The sequence below is a fragment of the Peromyscus eremicus genome, chromosome 1 (genome assembly GCF_949786415.1).
Source record: "Peromyscus eremicus chromosome 1, PerEre_H2_v1, whole genome shotgun sequence".
Taxonomy (NCBI): Eukaryota; Metazoa; Chordata; class Mammalia; order Rodentia; family Cricetidae; genus Peromyscus; species Peromyscus eremicus.
Window position 1 is genome coordinate 143,557,121 of NC_081416.1, and position 21,037 is coordinate 143,578,157.

At 37.6% G+C, this 21,037-nt stretch overlaps 1 protein-coding gene across 1 annotated transcript in view; it reads right to left on the reverse strand.

Moving 5' to 3' along the window:
• Luzp2 (leucine zipper protein 2) overlaps positions 1-21,037 on the reverse strand; it is a 177,300-nt gene that overhangs the window by 25,086 nt on the left and 131,177 nt on the right. Inside the window, exon 8 of the mRNA XM_059253341.1 lies at positions 19,650-19,814. Coding sequence (XP_059109324.1) covers positions 19,650-19,814 — 165 coding nt within the window. The remainder of the gene's footprint in view (positions 1-19,649; positions 19,815-21,037) is intronic.

The following is a 21,037-nucleotide window of genomic DNA, read 5'->3' on the forward strand; positions in this document are numbered from 1 at the left end:
ATTGTTATTGGAGGAGAGCATTAAAAAACTGAAACCTTGAGAAATGATAAGACAAGACTAGCTTTGAGAGTGAGATAATTCCTCCAATAAGCTGCACAGTCAGGGTAGCACACCGTGGGAAAAGTTTTCCATACCAGTAAAGATTGTGGACATGAGTGGTCTGACAGAATCTGTTACTTTGTTTAAGTATCTTAATTTAATTCCTGTGAATCCTGACTACCAATGAGATTGGGAATATTCTAAAGCCAATGACAATATCTCTTTTGTTTATATAAATTCCTCACATCTGTCATCAAGGCCAACAACAATAAAATGTTTGATATTACTTGGCATTGTTAGGGAAGTCTTAGGTTACTGCAAATAGACCCCGTTGGAAGGAGTTTTTATCTCTGCTTTTAAATATGGTACTAGGACTGAGACAGTCATTGTCTCAGCAAAATCAAATTATGTTTAGATGCTGCTTCTGCTGGTGCTTTATTCCATGCTGTAAGAGGCCACCAACTCAGTCATAAAACTTTTAACCCACAACCCATCCTGCCTGCAAGATGGCTCAATGGTGGCTCAGAGCTTGTGGGTGTGGCTAACTTGAGGCTCAAACCACAGGGAAGGAGCCCATGTCCATTGCTAGGAACCAGAATCAGGATGGCTCAGAGACCTGGGCTAGAATCAAACAGGATGGACCAAGGGAAAACCAAAACCAAAACCAAAACCAAAACCAAACCAAACAACAGCAACAACAACAACAAAAATCAATGAAATGATTCCTCATGGTATGTTAGGAATATTCATAGATCAGTGTCTAGCCCAATCATCATCAGAAAGGTTTCATCCATCAGCTGATGGGAGCAGATGCACAGACCCAAAGTCAAACATGAGGCAGAGCTCCAGGAAGAGGAAGAGGAAGGATTGTGGGAGCCAGAGGGTCAAGGACACCAGGAGAACACAGCCCACAGAATCAACTAAGCAGGGCTCATAAGGGCTCACAGAGTCTGAATCAGCAATTAAGGAGCCTGCCTGGGACTGCACTTGGCCCTCTGCATACGTGCTGTGGTTGTTTAACTTGGCATTTTTGTTGGAACGTCTAACATTGGGGTGCAGGTGTTTCTGACTCTTTTGCCTGCTCATGGGACTCTTTTCCTTTTACTAGTTTGGCTCATCCAGCCTTGATATGAGGGTTTATGCCTAGTCTTAGTATATCTTGTTATGTTGTGTTTGGTTGATATCACTGGGAGGCCTGCCTGCTTTTTTTCTGAAGAGAAATGGAGAAGCAGTGGATCTCGGGGAGAAGGGAAGTGGTGGGGAACTGTGAGGAGAAGGGGGAGGAGAGGCTGTGGTCAGGATATATTGTATGAGAGAAGAATAAAAAACAAAGCAACAACAAACCCAACCAAGAGTTCAGTTTCTTTTCTTTCTTGATGTCATCTTCATACACCAAAATTAGATGTCAAACGTGGCTGAATGGTTTCAACACTTGTCATACATTCCCTTTCTAATTCAAATACTGTAATGTATTCCCCTAAGTTTTCATATTCTCTGTGTTATGTGGTATCAGTAAAAGAAAAGAAGGAAGAAGGGGAGGGAGATGATGCGAAGAGACAAACAAGAGTAGGAAAAAGGAAGGGAAAAGGAAAAAAAACACAAAGCTATCCATAGAGACCTCTCTTTGCAAACTGAAGTTTCCTAGAAAACCTGTCAACATCATGAAGAACTTGTTTAATTACAGCCAAGACATCTCCACTGAAGAGACCTGGTAAGAGAGACCCTTGAGCTCATGAGTTCAAGCCCTACTTGAGCAACAAAGCATGGCTCCATTTATAAAATCACTCAATCAAATAAGCAAAGAGAATTTTCAAGGAGCTTGGTGACATGCTTGAGAAGCTGTAAGTGTGAAGCACAGTACTCAGATGAGAGAATGTGGTGTGATCCAAGGGAACAGCCCACCACTTGTCATGATGCTTTAAGACTTCTGCTTCCTTATCACTCACTCATTGCACTCAAGTCCTTGTACATCTCAACAGAAAGTGCATGTACTGTTGTTTTCTTCTGTACTGAGTTTCCCAACTAGGAATATAGCTTTAACATGATTTTTCTGGCCGCCTCTAGAACTCCCACCCCAGGATAGTTCTTGAGTAATACATTTAAGTTGAAGATTACAAAACATCTCAGTGCCTTGTTGGTTCCTATCATTCCGACTTTGGATTGCTTGACAGTTAGATAATTGCTGAGAATACAATACAAACATTCTCATAGGGGATTTGTATAATGTAGTTACTACTAAATAAGAGCAGACACACCACTCCCCAGAAACTAAATACTGAGTATTTAAAAAAACAAACCAACTTCTGCTTTTACTCAAATCTTATTTTCCACTAATATGGACAGAAAATGCTAAATAGTGATTAAGTCCTACCCAATTATGAAAAATGAATATGCTCAGCAGCTAACAACCTCTCAGTGCTCTGTATTCTCTGTGCATTCTTAGCTAGGTCTACGATAAGGCCTAGCATTCATAACTAGTAACAAGTCTCTGTGTGATGATTTGGGAGCTGCTTGATGGCCTAAAAGAAAACCCTGCTGCAGCAATCCAAGGTTGAATTTATTATACCATATCAACTAAGCACAAGAGAAGTTTTCTAATGCAATAGAAACTTTTAGAAAAAGTCAAAGAAAGGTTGACATCGAGATGAACCCATGGAAAAAAAGCAGAAGTTCACCAGTAATTGGAGCAAGGTTGAAAATATTACAGACGAAATAAAATGTCTGGAAGGATTTGAGAGAATGCTGGCCTACTTCCATGTAGCTGCTGTCCTTTCTCCACTTGAGCAAACTCTTAGGTTAGTTGATAATACTGCTAAGTGTGCATTAATATTACTTTATGTCCTTTGTCTCATATACTCCTATCAACTGGTACATTAATAATTATATTATATTCTGTCTTCATGACTAATCCAATTTATAAATGGTTTCACAGACTTCATCTTAGCATTCATCTTTCAATTAATCATTCACTTTGCAATTGCCCCAAATAATAAACATTTATACAGCTTATACATGCTAATACACATTCTCCATCTTTGAGAAATTTTAGGTTTTGAAATTTGGAAGGGTTTGACTTGACTCAAGTTAACACACATTAAAGAACAGAATGAAACAACTGAATTGAAACTTTACAAATGAATGGTGGAATGCATAAGTGGAAATTATAATTTCTCTACAGATTGTGAAACATTCATGTTATGTAGAATTTTAAGCAGTTGACAAGCTCCAAGTACATGCATTCAATTGTGTCTGAATATATAAGGAACTTGACTGCCCTTAGAGGAGACAGGAAAAGTCAAGTGCAGGGAGGTAAGTGTATAAGACAGAATGACTCACTGTCACTTCAGAACATGAGCTGCTGACTCTGACAATGCTACAAAGGCCAAAAGGTTTTATTTCATTGAAGTCAATCAATAGTTTTCCACTGATAATATTCTGAATCATATTTCTGCCAAAAAAAATGTCAAAGCAAGTAAATTTGGAAATACAGAGTCCCACTCATTTTATAAGTAAATAGACAAAATGTACTCATTGCTTTCCTCCCATTCAATAATCTTTGGGCATGTAAATTGAAATTGTCCTCATTCTCTATCTAGTCTTGTTTTGAGGCACCATTGCTTGAAATATATCTTTATAGTATTTCCATCATGATAGTCTAGGCCCCTTTTCTCAGAGTCTGGTAAGTTTTATTAATACGTTGCACATTGCCAGTGGCTTAAGAAACACTATGTGACTCCACAGACAATGTTATAAATGGTGTTTATTATCCAAATATCAACTGTTTAGTTATGTTTTGTTGTGAAATAATCTAGCTAATCTGATATTTTTATTCTGTGGGAAAGCCTGAGACCTTGAAGAAGTTCTAAGCAGTGATTAAATTCTTTCAGCACTGCAATATGTAGCCTCATAACAGAACATCAGTGATGATTCAATTAGCAAAGTAATCCTATAAGCTACATGTTTTGATATCCTCTCTGTTGGGAGACCTTGCTGGCTGGTCAGAGGTTGCAGTTTATCATGGCTTGGCAGCTTTTTCTAAAAGCTCAGCAATATGGAAACTCCCTCCCCCTCCAGGGAAACTTCCTGTTCTCCACCTGCCCTTATCTAGAGAATGTCCCTGGGGCTGGAGGACTGACCTTATCTGAGAGCTGTCTCTAATCCAGATGCCTGATTTACCTTTAGTCTGACCCTTGGCACAGATTCCTGCTAGAAGCCTCCCCTGCTGCACATGTGATAACTAAGATTGTGCTGGGAGCCTTATGATAGACCATGTCACTTAGTACAAATTAGGGTTTGTCTCCTGGATCCCCAATCCTATATATTCCTTATACTCTGGAATAAAGTTGAGCTGATTCATCAAAGTCTGTCTCCCAAAGGGCTGTCCCTGTCATGATCACAGGTCATACAAGGATCTCTGTCATTGCATCTGCCCCTTTGTCTTCATGGACTGATGGCCAGCAGAACTCAAAGACAAAGTGGACCCCCATGCCTCTCTATATGGATAAAATTAAGTTCTGAGTTGAGATTGTAGACATACAGGATAACAATGCACAGATGTACCTACAGTCAGTGAAATGTTTGTACCTTCAATTGTTTGTTGATATCATATCATTTCAGTTCAAAAGAACATTACTGAATGTATCAATAATAGGATAAAAATTACTTTTAGTTCATTGTATACAGAAGGAGCCTTACTTCCATAGGTTTATTAGCCATTTTTTTTTTAGAAAATAATCTTGAGGAGATAACAATAAATAAACAGAAACATGGTTTAATCCCATGCTCTATGAATTTCATTTCATTTGTTTCTGGTAACAATATTCATGAAAATTTTAATTTGGAAGAAACATAATAATCACCAGGCTTTTGCTTTTATTGAAATGGTGGTGTTCTAAGTTGTGAGGAACATCATTAAATACATTGTGCTATGTAATGAATAAAGAGCAACTTAAGTAACACATAATACTAAAGCTTAATTTGCAATGATTATTTATTACAATATTTTACAATATTATTTTAGAGGTATCTTAACAGTATCTTCATGTTCATATACCATTTAAGTAAAATTCGTATTCTATATAATAATGGGCACTTTTAATACTCTTATTCATTTTAAATGATTTTTACTTTGTATATATGTGTGAGTGTAGAGAATGTGTGTGGTTTATGTGCATGTAGCAGGAAGGAAGAGTATGCGCACATGTGGAGGCCAGGAGAGGACCCTGGGTGTCCTAGTCTATCACTTCTAACCTTCCTCATTTGAGACCCAGTCTCTGTATGAACCTGGAGCTAGCCTGGCACAAGATAGCTCCATCAATCATTCCATACCAACTCCCAAAGTGTGATGTTACAGATATAGGTAACCATTCCTAGTTTTTTTATGTGTCAGCTAGGGATTCAAATTCAGGTACTCACACAAGCATAGCAATTGCTTTTAGCATCTAGGACATCTCCCCAGCACCTTTTAATTGTATTAGATATTCCAGTGTTCCCAAAATAACTGTGAGACACCACCCTGCTGATGTATACTCTTTTACTATGTTTTTATTAATATATATTACTTCTACAAAACAAGTTTCCCTTTCCATTTCCATACATGTATGCATGTATTTTGAGGTTACTCACCCTTTTACCATCTCTTTTTCCCTCACTCTGGTACTCTAATATGCTATTATAACCTTTACTGCCCTTTCACTGAAATGGTTTGTATTTTTTTCACAGTAGATTGCTTTTCATTATAGTCTTAAAACCTCAAAAAGGTATGGTAAAGAATTAGAGACAGAAACAATTTAATTTTAAGTACTTTTCACCAAGAATGTAACACTTCATTGCTGCTGTGGATATCACTCTGTACACTGTAAACGTGTTGCTCTGATTGGTTGATAAATAAAATGCTAATTGGCCAGTAGCCAGACAGGAAGTATAGGTGGGATAAACAGATGAGGAGAATTCTGGGGAGAGGAAGGCTGAGTCAGGAGACACCAGCCTACCATCTAGGGAGCAGCATGTAATGGCACACAGGTAAAGCTACAGAACACGTGGCGGCATATAGATTAACAAAATTGGGCTGAGTTTAAGTGTAAGAGCTAGTTAGTGGTAGGTCTGAGTTAATGGCCAAGCAGTTTTAATTAATATAAGCCTCTGTGTGTTTGCTTGGGTCTGAGTGGCTGTAGACTGGGTAGGAGATAGGAAAACTTCAGCTACACATTGCTTTGTCTATGTAGTATCTACTATACATTTTTCTACTGCAAGATGTCAAGACATTCATAGATTTTCTCAGGATAAAGAGAGGAATTGTGTGAGATGGAAAAATATGGGAAAAGCATCGTGTGCATGAAAAAATGAAGTCGGTGCAGTCACTCAACTGTAGGTATAAAGAGAAACTTGTGAAGTTAGCAAATTAGTGCTATGGTCACCTCAAACTCATGCTTAATGATGTATCATTGCATAGCACATCAAGGGGATTTATTTTTAAAGTGTTTAAAAATTGATATCATTATGGAAATAGTCTTCAAGCCTGTGAATTTCATTAGGGACAAAGTGCTAAATATTTGCTGGTCCTTAAAAATGTTGGTGCTTCCTTTGGGAAAGTAAGATGGGAACACAGAGGCCAAATGATGAAACATGTTATTATCAAGTCATTTATGGTATCAAAAGAAAAATTTGTGTCAGAATTTGAGAATGAGAAATGGTTTACCTATTTAATATTTTAGTGATTTGAATCATTCTTTTAATTGATTCATTTATTTAAATGAATCAAATGTGTCTCCAAAGTGAAAAGTGATTATTAACGCAACTTTCCAATGCTTCTCTAGTGTTTGTGGCTCAGGAAACCTCTTCAAACAACATAGCCCACAGAGGGCAGAAGTATCAATCTTCTGGTTTGGAGCAAGGTAATTGGGCTGGCATATTCATCATTAGAATATTGGCATCAGGTTTAATTCCTGTAAGTGGAGAACTGCTTAAAGTAAAATTCATTATAATTATTGAAACAATAAAATGAAATGGCTTGTGGTGGTATCTATAAAGAACTGTGTAAATAAAATCTATCATTATTATTGAACAATTGCAGAAAAGGGATTTATAAAATATGAATGTTCATGAGAAAGTATGGTTCTCACATTCCAGAAAAGGGGCATTCAGTTTCAAAAGATAACAGTCTGGAACCTTTTAACCTATCTGATTATATTCTCCAGTGATCCCTGATCTACTTTATATCCTGGAATCACACTGACATATGAGATGAAGCTGTAAAAGATTGTGTCGTGAATGAGTTTTTAGATATGTTTACTTTTTGTTAATCTCATCATTTGAATATTGCTACAATATTCCTCTTGTGACCTACTATGTTTCCAGTACTCTTTTAGGAAATTGGCACATGGACTGGAGTAAAGTCAGACATTAAGCAACATGTTATTGTAAGCAATTTGATTAGCTACATGATAGAATCATAAAGAAATTACTTATTTATTCCTGCAAGATAATTGAAACAGGAAACTTTCAATTCACATCTGAGCAACTACAAGTCAAGTAGACCACAATTGCCTCTTCTGACTGATTGTGCTCTGTCTACTAGTTATGAATAGGTTCAATGAAAAAGATCATATTTTGAAATGTGTTATCTTTCTATTTATATTTTTATTTAAGCTTTTCCTACTACATGCATAAAATGTCATAAATTTGAAGTTATAAGCTTATATTTTATTCTTCAAAGTAGGATGATTTACAGTATCCCAAGAAAGAAACATTTGCACTTAGAATATGGCTACCATAAATAATTTCTAAAGTTAAGTACCTCTGAAATCATTCTTGCTTTCATAAAGAGAAGATGAAACACAGGCATACAGGTCGTTGGAAAGCCCAAGGCCAGCCCTGTAGAGAACGCAACACTATTACCCATGATTCATCAAAACCATGGGTGGGGATGCAATCCATATAGCAATGAAGAGCAAAAGTTTCAATCTTAACAGTCTTTGCAGAATCACCTCCAATGACAGTGCAAAGCAAGCAAATAAACACAGAAATTTACTAATCTTATCTCGTTCAAGAGTCCATTTACTTTTGAGCAAATATAAATAATTTTTAGCAAATTTCTTTTTTTCTTTCTTTTCCTTCACTTCTACTGGGGACCGTATTCAAGGCTTTGCCTCTGCTAGGCAAGTACTTTACTACTGTTGTAGATTCAGAACCCCTTTAATTATTGCTGTTTTTATTTCAGTTTTGAGTCAGGTTCTCATTAAGTTGGTCAGGTGGCCTTTTACTTGTTATATAGTCCAAGCAGGTAAGAAGTTGAAATCCTCCTGCCTCAGTCTCCCAAGTAACTATGATATCAGGTATACATCACTACTCAGGACCTCTAAATTATTTTCATATCATCAAATTCTGTTTAGAGCACTTTGACGAACAGTTCTTCAAATATTGCCATATAACAATATTTATTAGAGCAAATAAGTCTGAGTCAGGCTAGATGTCCCAGAGGGTAAAAGTGCAATTCAACAATCCAAGTTCAGTCCCTGGTACCCAAGCCAGAAGCAGGGAACAGACTCCTGAATGTTGTCTTTTGACTTCCATATTCACTTCATAGCACACACACACACACACACACACACACACACACACACACACACACTCCAAACCAACCAACTAACCAAACAAACAAAAAAAATGCATCTGAAAACTATAATATGCAATTAGTTCTCATAACAAACTTTTCTGGGCAAAAGAATTTAGTCTTACGTTATCAGTGAGAAATTAATTCAGAAACCCGTTTCTCACAGACAATTAGCATTACATAGCGCTGTCTCAGACTCAGAAGCTCAGTTGTAGACTCAATATTTCTAAACACTAGCATATCTGGTTCATTGTGATAAATTTGCACATACACATACTGGTTTATTAGGTGCGTTGCTTTGTGCTGAGAACCCTATTCATAAAGAATGATCACAGTCTGGGGTCTAATTGCTCAAGAAGCCTGTGCATAAAAACTGGAGCAAAACAGTATTTAATTGGTCTTCTCAGCTCCAGATTGGATCTTTCAAACATGTCATTTGGCACTTAATTTCTAACATTTAACTGCAGATTCTGACAGGTTTTCTAGTCAGTGTTGTTATGGTACCAAGCTGAGGATGGGTGTGGGCTCATAAAACCCCAGCCCTAGTTGGTCAGCTGAAGGAGTCTGTCTACTGGCAGGTTGCCTATGATCCAGTGAGTGGCCCACATTTATGTGCATATTGGCAACATTAATTAGACATGAGATAATTTATTTAAATGAAGGCATGAAGTTAGGAGGGCATACATTTTTGTGCTGTCCTGGGAGAGTTGGAAGGGGTAAAGGGTGGATACGATAATACATTTTACACATGAGTAAAATTATCAAATAAAAATAAATTAAAAAAGAAGAAATTATCAGGAATATTAATGGAAGCAGGAAGTAAAAGAGACTATCTGCTTTGCACATGGTAACAAGGCTTTTCTTTGAATATTATTTGACTTCTGAGAATTACTGAAGGCAATATTCTCACCAATAATGTTTTGTTCCAGTTTAATTTTAGAAGGATTAAATGACTTCTATTCTTTGGTTGTTGACAAACTCTCTCTGAAACATTTCAAGATTCCCACGTGGTCACAATCCATACCTTCCTCACCTTTTCTGCCCACAAAGAATATTTATGAGGATTTAAGCTTGCATCACTCTAACAGCACACCTCTGCACCTGTATCACAAATAAAGTGCCACAAAGGTCTCACCTTATTTACTGTTTCAAATATATATTCTGTAATTTGTTGTATGTACATACTTATGTATATATAACACATACATTTATATAACCATATTTTTATGGTACTGTGGACTAAACACATGGTTTCCTACCACTAAGCTATGCCCAGAATCCCAATATACATATTTTGATTGCAATATATGTGATACATACGTACTATATACATACATATACATGCCAATACATATATTAGCAGAGAAGGGACAGATCTGGTGGCAGTCATCAAACAAGGCATTATGACCTCATATGCTCAAAACATAATCCAAATGAATTTTCTCATGTCTCATATATCATTTTGATGTATTATATATATATGTATATACATATATATGTATTTCTTCACCTTTTATACTCATAATAACTGTGGATATAGATGAATTACATATGTCTGTAGTATGCAAAGGTGGTTGGTATGAGGTATAACTAAGTGGTTAGCTAGAGAACACGTTATATAGAAAGAAAAACACCTAAAACATACCACTCCAATAGGGTTAAATGAGAAATCTCTTCTATCAGCAGTGGTGTAGGAGAACGTATATGCTTTTATGGCATTGAATCCTTTCTTAATTCTAGAGGTGATGTCTTAATTATTTTCAGTGTTGACTGTATGTTAAGCATTTTGATCAACTCCCAAACTCACCTGTGTCCGGAATTACATTTGAATCTAGAGTGTCCATGGTCAACCTGGGCATTTTTTAAAAACACTCAGTAATTTGAAAATACAATCCAGTTTGAGAAGCTTGGTCTGTGATGATTGCAGGTGTACTGTACTGATCGTTCCTACGAATTGCTTTGCCAAGGATGTTTGGCAGATAGGAAGGTAATAAAAACCCACATTCACTAAGACTCTAGGCACCAAGCAGTATGCTATTTTTACTCAGATGCCAGGAAACTCCTGCTTAGATTCCTGGAGCATGCTGTCATAAATGACTTTGATATTAAAAAAAAAAACCAAATAAACAAAACAAAACAAAACAAAAACCTTTAAAAATTAGCATGTCCGTGTTAAAATCCGAGGGCCATGCTGAGCCAGCACTGACCCTCGTTGGCTCCAGGATAGCTGGCCCTATCCATTGCTGGACACTGCAGTAGGAGAGCTAGAGCCCCACTTTCTTCCTCCCCCATGGGAGAGCTGACCCCAGCACTCATGAGAGAAGGCCCCACTCCTCACCACAAGCATGGGAGAGCCGGCCTGATGTCATGGGCCTGGGAGAGCTGGCTCTGACCACTCTCTACCCACCTGAGGTGGGTAGTCCTAGTGGCCCAACTGACATGCTCAGCTATCACCCAGACCCACATCCTGGGCCTTGGGTTGGCCCACCCTAGCAGCTGCTTCATTTATGACCTGCTGGAGTGCACAAGGGGACTGGTCTTGTGCAATGATGACCATAAGATCTCTATGACTTGGAGAAACAAGAGGATATCCCAGAGGCATTTCAGTGAGAGTCCAGTGATGACGCTGAACCAGGAACCAGAGGTCTTGAACCAGACAAATGACTCACTGCAATGAACATTTTGTGGGTGGGGCTGACTGGACAAAAAGTGTATACTGTCTGACACACCACAGCTCTCGATGCCACTAGGATGAATGAAGGTGTTGGAAAGATGGAGGAGCAAGATGGTTTTTTGTTTCTTTTGTTTTTCATTAATTTTTTGGGGGGTACACTGAAGGGTGAGGGGTAGATATAGAGGGGTTGTGAGGTGAGCAGAATTAGAATTTTGTTTAAAAAATTAGCACATCATCCTCTTGTATTTATGGAACTCTCACGACTGTGCCCTTTACCCATGTAACTGTGGCAGAAACCAAGATAGTGAGCTGTATTGCAGAAAGACAAAGATCAACAAAATTACATATTCTGGGATGGACTAAAACATGGGTCCCCTTAAGGCAATCTCAGCATTTTTCTGGTGTGGTATATCTGTGTTTCTTTTATTTGTTATCGTTTATAGCATTGCTGTGGTGGCCCCTGATGGTAAATGCATTTTCTTATTTTTTGCTTCACTGTCATGCTAAAAGTAATATTACATTTCTGTGAGTGGATGCATTGTGTCCTCACAGTAGGTCAGTTAAAGAATGGTATGGCTATGTTGAAAAATGACTGGCACCTTACTAAGAACTTTATTGTTTAAATATTTGTTGTATTTTTATTCATGTGCATGTTTCTCTTAGAATATCATCAGAGGAAAGATGCCTTGGAGTTAAAATTGCTTGTGAGCCACCTGACATGGATTCTGGAGACTGAATTCAGGTCCTCTGCAAGAGCTATGCGTGCTCTTAATGGCTGAGACCTCTTCCGAGGCTTTTTATTTCATTTATTTTATTTTTATTTCATGTTTCTTTTGCCCGCATTCCCAGGGATCCATACTACTAAATGGTGGATTTTTTCACTGTATTTCCACAACAGCTTTACAAGGTTGGTGGTAATTTTACTTGCACTTTATACATAAGGAGATAAAGAAGGGGATTTATTAAAAAGTGAAGTAATTTGATAGCATTATTAACTAGAAAGTAGAAAAAAATGAATTTTGTTAAAGCTGATTACTAAATCAAAGATGTTTATTTCTGCATTATGGAGTTGTACACATCGAATAAATAGATGATTCAATGGGTGAGAGGACTTGCATTATAAACATGATGGCCTGTGTTTGAATTCTGAGCACCAGTGTAAAAAGCCAGGCAGAACTGTGCATGTAGGACACCTCAGTAATGCTGGGAAATGAAACAGGTGGATTTTGAGACCTCCCTCTCCAGCAATTTGAATTATAACATTAAGCTTCAAGTTGACTGAGAAACTGTTTCAAGTCCATATGTTGGAAAGCAACACAGGAAGATGCCCACATCCTCCATTGGCCTCCATATGTGAAAAAGAACCTGCATATCCACATGCATGTAGCATATATACATACTTTACAAACATGCAAACACACACATATAAAACAGATGCACATACATAGACACACACACACACACACACACACACACACACACACACACACACACAAATCACCAGTGTATTACTGCTAGATTAATACAATTTTGTGTAAAGTGATAGAACTTTGGGTAATATTACAATTTCGTGTAAAGTGATAGAACTTTGGGTAATATGTTTCCTGATCTTTTTGCTATATTTATATATATATATATATAATATATATATTCTAAATAATAATATACAACCATGTTTAAATTAAATTAAAATGCATATAATTAAAAATTCATGGGTAATATAAAAATTATTCTTTTTCAAATAATATCTTACTTTCTCAGCATCTTGCTTGTGTTTAGTTCTATCAGGTAAGTAGTAGGAAAGAATAAAAGTATGAACTTATATGGTGTTTGCATATCATTTATGATGGCAATAATGCAACGTTAATGTTTTAAATGTACTATCCACACAGACATGCACACACTTGTATACATGAATATACACACTAATAAAGAATAATACTATATCCTATCTCTGTGGCTTTGGAGAATTCTGAATACCAATTTTAATAGTGTAAATACTACCACCTTCAGTGTATCACAGAGCTATCATTAACAAAGAGCTGGAACAAAATAGTAGCATATATGTATATTCTCTCTCTCTCTCTCTCTCTATATATATATATATGTTCATATATATTCACTACATAGATATAAAAGACACAATATTATAAAACCATACATATTTTCACTGTTTAGTAGCATATGGAAAACAAGCCAATTGTCTTTCCTTCAAAAACCTCTCTTATCATTCATGCCATCTATGTATGCAAACTCTGACTACAACCTTGGCTTCCTCTCTGTGCACCTTCCCCTGAAGTCAAGAAGTCATACAAGTTGCACACGTCAGTGACACATTTAATTGTGAGTTTACACCAGTTCTCTCCATCAGTATACCTGGGATCCAATTTCCATTTTTTACACCATAGTCAAGCTGCCATCATTTGTCACAGGATTAGAGAAATTAGCTTCCATGGTTTGCTTTTTTTTTTTTTCACTCTAGTTATGTTTAGTTTGTGCAAGATAAAAATGATATTTCCTGGTTTACACTTTTGCATTTATCTTTCCATGCAAACACTGTTATCTATAAAACAAATGTTTTATCTAGCAAAGACATCACAAATACATTCTCCCAGACATATTTAGAACCAATAATATCCTAAATCTTTATCTTTAATCAAAGCTATTTAGAGCATGGAATTCTAAACACTAAATTAAATTAAATTTTAAATTAAAATTTAAAAGTTAAAAACATATAAGACTTGGTCATCTGCCTTGTGCACATCCATACCTTCAAATATTTCTCACAGTCTAGCACATTCATAGTATGTGTGTAGAAGGAAATCTAGTTGAAGGCAATATTCAATGAGACATATTTTATAAAACTACATCAAGTAAGAAAATAAACATGCATTAAATTCCATTTCAAGTTAATTCTCTGAAAAGACCATGCCAGACTGATGAAGACAAGCCCAGTTACCCTCCTGAGAACAAGACAGACCCAGGTGTGAGCTACAAGACCTCTGCTTTCCTTGCAGTGGAGGCATAAAAATGTCTTTCTGAGAAGGTAGAAAAAAATGCACTCAGGTTAGAAAGAATGAAGTATTAACAACTTTGGAGGATGTAATGATAGAGGGTAAGGAAGCCTAACTGCATCCCCTCAGGTGACAGGAGGACTGTAGAACAGGCATGCTCTGTAGGACTAAGGGCTCATGGAGCGGGCATACTGCAGTACAGGTGATGATAGGAACACTGTAGAGCAGGCATGCGCTGTGGGACTAGTGGCTAATATAGCAATACTAGCCAAGGGAATGAGTACAAAATGATAGCCGGGTGGTGGTGGTGCACACCTTTAATCCCAGCATTCGGGAGGCAGAGACAGGCGGATCTCTGTGAGTTCGAGGCCAGCCTGGGCTACCAAGTGAGTTCCAGGAAAGGAGCAAAGCTACACAGAGAAACCGAAAAACCAAAAAAAAAAAAAAAAAAATGATGAGAAAGCATATAAATTATTTTATAAATTTTCTCCAGTAAACTTAAAAGTCTGTAGTAGTGTAATGAACACTTGGCTTAAAAATATGTAAACATATATTTATGTGTCACATGTACACAATGTATGTGCATACAGCATACACACACAAGCACTTGGATAGAAAAATCAGAAGGTTTACATCATGAATCTTCTAGAAAAAAAATAAAGTAATATCAAATGTTACCACTTGAGCTACTTTTGTCTTTTTCTATGCACAGGCTTAAAATTGTTGTTTTAGATGTGTGTCACAAATTTCAGGGAGAGCTGCACAAAACACCACTAAGGAAGATTTCAAAGGCTGAGAAGGAAATTGGGAAGAAAATCACATCTATAATAGTTTCAAGAGAAAAATAAAATAGCAAGGCATAGATATAACCAAGGTGGAAAGAACTCTAAATGGAAACCGTGAAAGACTGAAGGTAGAGTGGAAGAGGCCACTGGAGGATGCAGAGTGCTCCCATGGCCAAGGATCAGCAGAACTGATATTGTTCAAATAGTTATGTTACTGAAAGTGAAAGTGATTGATGGGTTGAACGCAAACCTTGATGAAAACTGTAGTGACATTTCTCAGAACTAGAGGAAATGCTGAAATTAATATACAAGTATAGATTATTCCAAATACCGCAAACAATACAGAGCAAAAGAAGATAAAAATGAGACTTTATTCAAACTGTTCTGCAGAACCATAGGAACAAAACGAGCACAGCACTGGCCCCCAAACAGTTAAGTAGAACAGTGGAAGAGAACAGAAGACTTAAATAAATCCATACAGTGACAAGCAGTTCGTTTTCAATAAAGATATCAAAAGCATACATTAGAGAAAAAAAAAAACAACAGCCCTTTCAAAACTTGTGCTGAGAAAAATGGATATTAAGACGCACAAGAGTGTCTCTCACCCCGTATAAAACTACCCAAATGGAACAATAAGCGTAATGTAAGAGCTAATACTTCAAAACGGTCATGAGAAAACATTTCAAGACAGATTCTTAGACAAAGACTGTCTGAAAAGGATCCCAAACAGCCCAGAAAATAAAGTCAACAACTGACAAATGAGACTGCATGAAATAGAAGTGTTTCTTTCTGTTCAGCAAAGAAAACAATTAAAACAGAGTGATGAGACAGCTAACAGAATGAGAGGAAGTCCTGGATAGATATTACTTTAATGAGGGATTAACGTCTAGAATATATAAAGAAGTCAACAAATTAATTCTCAAAAATAAACATACAGATGAATCACACAGACAGCTCTCAAAAAAAGAGAGAGAGAGACATGCTCAAAATAGTTTTTAAAGGTTCTGCATCTCAGTCAGAATGACTTCAATCTGGGAATCAAACAACACTGGCAAGAATATGAAGAAAGAGTCTTTATTCCTTACTGGCGGGAATATAAAATATGCAGCCATTATATGCAAATAAGAATGAATTTCCTCATGAGGTTGAAACCTGCACAACTCTCCTGGTATACACCGAAGGACTGTGTCCAAATACCATAGAGAAGCATGAGTGATGTTCAAATACTACAGGAATGCCCAAGCATCACATCCATTATAGCACTAATCACAGTAATCAGGATACGGAAATAATTTAAATGCCAATCAACAGATGAACATTAAAAGAATATGTGGTACTCAAACATAATGAGGGTCACTAAGCCAGAACATGTGTAAAACTGTAACTCATTGTGTTAAACAAAACAAGCTGGGCCCAGTAAGAAAAACAACACATTTTTTTCCTCTCAAATATTGTATAGATAACGATCGAGTGTTAGGTGATAGGTTAGATAGATGGGTAGATAGATGATTTGTAGATGACAGATTGGTGGTGATAATGGTAGATAGCTAGACCGATAAATGCTACAGATATGTAGATACAGCTATAAATAGAGATAAATGGGTAAAGGCTATTTGGAGATGGATGACTCACAGGAAGAGGGAGGGGGAGGGAGGGTTATGATGTGTGATTAACAATGCACAAAACTTACATGTATGGCAACATCAACATGAAAGACATCATTTTGTACATTATGTTTCAAGTTTAAAATTAAAAATATTACATGAAAACAGATGTAACTGATGAAAATGGTGCAGTAGTGTGGAAGACAGAACTCTATTTTAATATAACTCTATACTTATATTACCACAGCTGTCGCAGAGCCCCTGAGAAGACAGAATTCCAAAGGGACAGAGTAGGGTGACTCTCAGGCAGCCGTGTCAGGTACATCACTTCATGGGTTATAACCCACTCTTTCTAATACTAAACCAGCTCAATGTGCTAATTTAAAAATTACACGTGTGTAGTGGGGAGCTGTTCCAGCTTTGACCTTGAAGCATCGTCCCAGTGAGGCAGCTGGTAACTGCCACGCCTACCTAGGACCTGCCCCTGGGGTATGGCTGAGACAGGAGCCCTTAAGACCTGAGATCTGGATGTGCAGGCCCTCTTGGCTCCTAGTGATCCTGGATGCTGGATTTGCTGGATCTGCTGGATCGCAGACCAAGTCAGAGTTCTCCAGAAAACCATGCTGGACTGCACCTCACCTCTCCCAGATCCTGTAATCAACCCCTTTACTGGCTGGCTGTAAGTTACCCCAAAATAAACCTCCTTTTAACTACCAGATAAACTATGTGGACTTGCCTTGTTAGATCCCCACGTTACACATGGGCCAAGCCTTTAATTTCAGCACTCAAGAGGAAAGACCATCAGATCTCTGTGAATCCAAGGCCAACCTGGCCTATGGAGAGAGTTTCAAGCCAGGCAGGGCTAGGTACTGAGACCCTGCTTCAAATAAACACAAAAACCAAACAAACTATGTGTGGGCTGAGACTCCAGATCCTTAGGAGAACATTTGCAAGGCCCTGTGTTCAGTCTCTACCTTCATACACAAAGCACGTTACTTTTCTTTTACAGAGAAAAAGTCTCTCATGACTGATGAGTTTGATTTTCTTGTATACACTACACCATGTTATACGATTCAGGACTAAGAACAATATTATCTGCTAGGTGCCTGGATAGAGATTATGCCCTGAGCACACATAAAACACAATTTCTGCCACTATTAAAAAGATGAATAACACAGACAAAACATAAACATTAGACAAGCTTTTAATGCTAATCTCTAAAACACAATACTGCATATTACATTAGCCTAGATTTATTGAAATTCATCTTAAACAATTGGACTTTTTTATTATTGGTTTTTGAAAAATAAGCAATCTGAAAACTTCTTGGTTAAATTCTCCTTGCTCTCTTCTGTGATAAACCAAGACAGATAATAAGTATTTATTAATTTCAATGAAAGGAAATACATTTAATCCTAGAAAATCAATAAAAACAACCCTCAGTAATTTCCTCAATATATCCAAGGTCATAAAGATCCTAGTTCTAATAATTCATTTGAGCAATATAGTTTGAGCCAGAGACAAAAGTCACATGCTCACAGAATTGAGGGATACTTGGCTGGAAGTCATCGGTTTTAGATGACATTTGCTTCTGCTCCAGACATAGAGGAAACAGGCCATGGCTTGCTCATCAGTGTGTGTGGGAGCTTGTGTTTAGTCATTTCAAGAAATTTCCTGAATACCTTCTCTGATGAACAGAACAGTACAGTTTCATGTGCTTCTATTGTTTGAGTTACAAATAATCCACTATTTTGAACCTAGAATTTTTAGGAAAAAAAAACAGGAAACAATGTATGGAAAGCATTTACTTTGAAATTATAAGTATTCTTCAACACACAATTAGGGCAAAGGTGGTAAAATGAAACAATGGAAATGCAATTTCATGAATTTTTTACAGGACAGTATGCTGATATATCACAAGGTTACATAAACTACTAAATCTTTTATGCCCACAACCACAAGTAGCAATGCCAGAGTAAGAACAATAAGAAGTAAACAGGAATTAAGCTCATCTGTAGTACAGCCCAGTGTTCCACTGTATTCCTGTGGCTCAAGTGTTTTTAGACCTTACCTGTCTAAGTCAGGCTGCTGTGCATGACATACATCTTCATGGCATCATGGCTGTGCATGATACATCCTCATGGCAAATGACTAGGGAGGCTGCTCCTTCCAAAGCACTGCCTGGTACAAAACTCCTTTCTCCAACATCTCTTTCAGGCTATATAAGTTTATTTACACATAGAGACCACCAAGCTGTTTCTGCAGAGACCAAATCAAAGTGTGTGCAGAGGAAGCCACTGAGTCTCTGATGATAGTCAGCTGTTGGGAAATTTGATGAGACAACTTACAGATCAGTTGCTATGAAACATGGAGGCATGTTAAAATTCCTTAAAATATAAATTTAAAAAAAAGTGACTGGAAGCCAATACAAGATGGTCTAATTGACAACCTATGTGGTGAGGTCCTTCGTGTCAGAATTTTTTACATACTGTAAAATGATTCTTATGGGCTGAATGCTATATACTTAATTTAAATGTGCATGTTTTTATGAGGATGTAGCTTATGCCTCCAAAGAGGGTCCCTATCTGTGCTGTTTATCAGAACGTAGTGTGAGTATTTTTAAAAAATTACTAAAAATGCATTGTTTTTTTATATTTTTTGTTGTTGTTGTAATGTCAACAATTAGAATTTCCTGCTTATGAACCAAGCTGTTTGATAATAAAGCATTGCTTTCTGACAGCCTTCCCTGTGTGGCCGTGGGGACTGCCCTGCCGAAGGAGTTACTCTCTGCTGAGAGCTGCCTAATCATTCATTGAATTTGTTGACCTGTGTGGATCCAGTGAGCTGAGTCTACACAATGGAGCTTAGAGACAATACTTAGAGACAATAGTCATCACTGCTAACACATGGATTGAAATGTACCTTGCTTTTTGTCCTCGAGTCTGGAATCTTGGAAGCAACTGTCTTGGATGGATGTAACATCTGTGCTGGATTTGATGGGAAGAGACTGAGAGGAGGAGGCTGATCACGGAAAACTGACGTCAAGCAGAGCTGTACAGTCTCTTTCATTGCTTTCATCTGTGATTCCTGAGAGCAAGGGAAGGGTTAATATTTTTTACCTGTGGTTCTTGTTACCATTCCCCACACTGGTCTTAAACTACACTCACGCCATTCAAGTACAGACAGGTTTTCAAATGAAATCTCTTGTTCTGTTTCAATGTGGTGTCTACAGTAGGTTCTATACTAGAACACCTTGTGCCCCGCTGGTGGCATCGTAGGGCTGTGGAACCTAGGATGAGGGAATGGGACGTTGGGAGACGGGCCTTAAGTGGAAATAGCATGAACATAATTCTGACCTGATTTTTGATCTCTGATTTGGCTCTTGCTCTGTTCTCTTGTTCTCCACTCTCACCCTCTCTCCATCTCCCTCCCTTTCTCTCTTCCCACTTCCTTCGTCTTTTTCTGCTACCTGATCTGGTGAGATCTGATCAAGCATCTCAAGCTATTGCCAATGCATCTGAGAGCCATTCCTGCTACCATGTATTCCCTCCCAGGATGACCCAGGAGTGTCTCAGTCATTGTCAGGAGCCATGAATGTGGTCCAATACATTTGTATTTATGATGTCATTTCACATTGTCAGTAATTTGGATACCCATGGAACCCCTCAAACCATGAGCCAGACTAAATTCTTCTGTCTTTAGGTTACTTTTCACCAGATATTTGGTTGCATTGCTGAGAAAAATAACTAACTCAGGAAATTGATGCTAAGATATGGATCTTTTGCTCTATAGACCTGATCATGTTGCCTGTAAGTCCTTGGAACTGGCTTGCAAGGGAAGATAGAGCAGTTTGAAACTTCAGATAATTCTAAGAAACTAGACGTAATATTTGGTAGGTGATTTTGGTGGGGATATGGGGGACCAGTATCACAGTAGAAATGAGGACAGTGAACATTGGCTCAGGAGGCCTCAGAGGGCAAGAAGAATTGTATCAGACAATAATTGAGAGGTCACAGATCCTACATCCTGGCAAATACTCTGCTTGTATTCTGCTTCTACAAAGAAATGTTCATGAGGATGAATTAAAAGGCAATGGCCTAACTGGTTTGAAGGAGAACATTTCAAGAGGGCATAACAATCAGGGTGTGGGAGGGATGCTGTTCATTGTGTTTAGTAAGGTTTCTAATCAGTCTTCAAAGCAGAAAGTGCCACAGAAGGATGTGACATATAAGTAGTTCAGTGAGAAAATGCATGTGAGTGTGGTTAACGTGGTAGGCATGGGACAGATACCAATAAACTGCATATAGCTG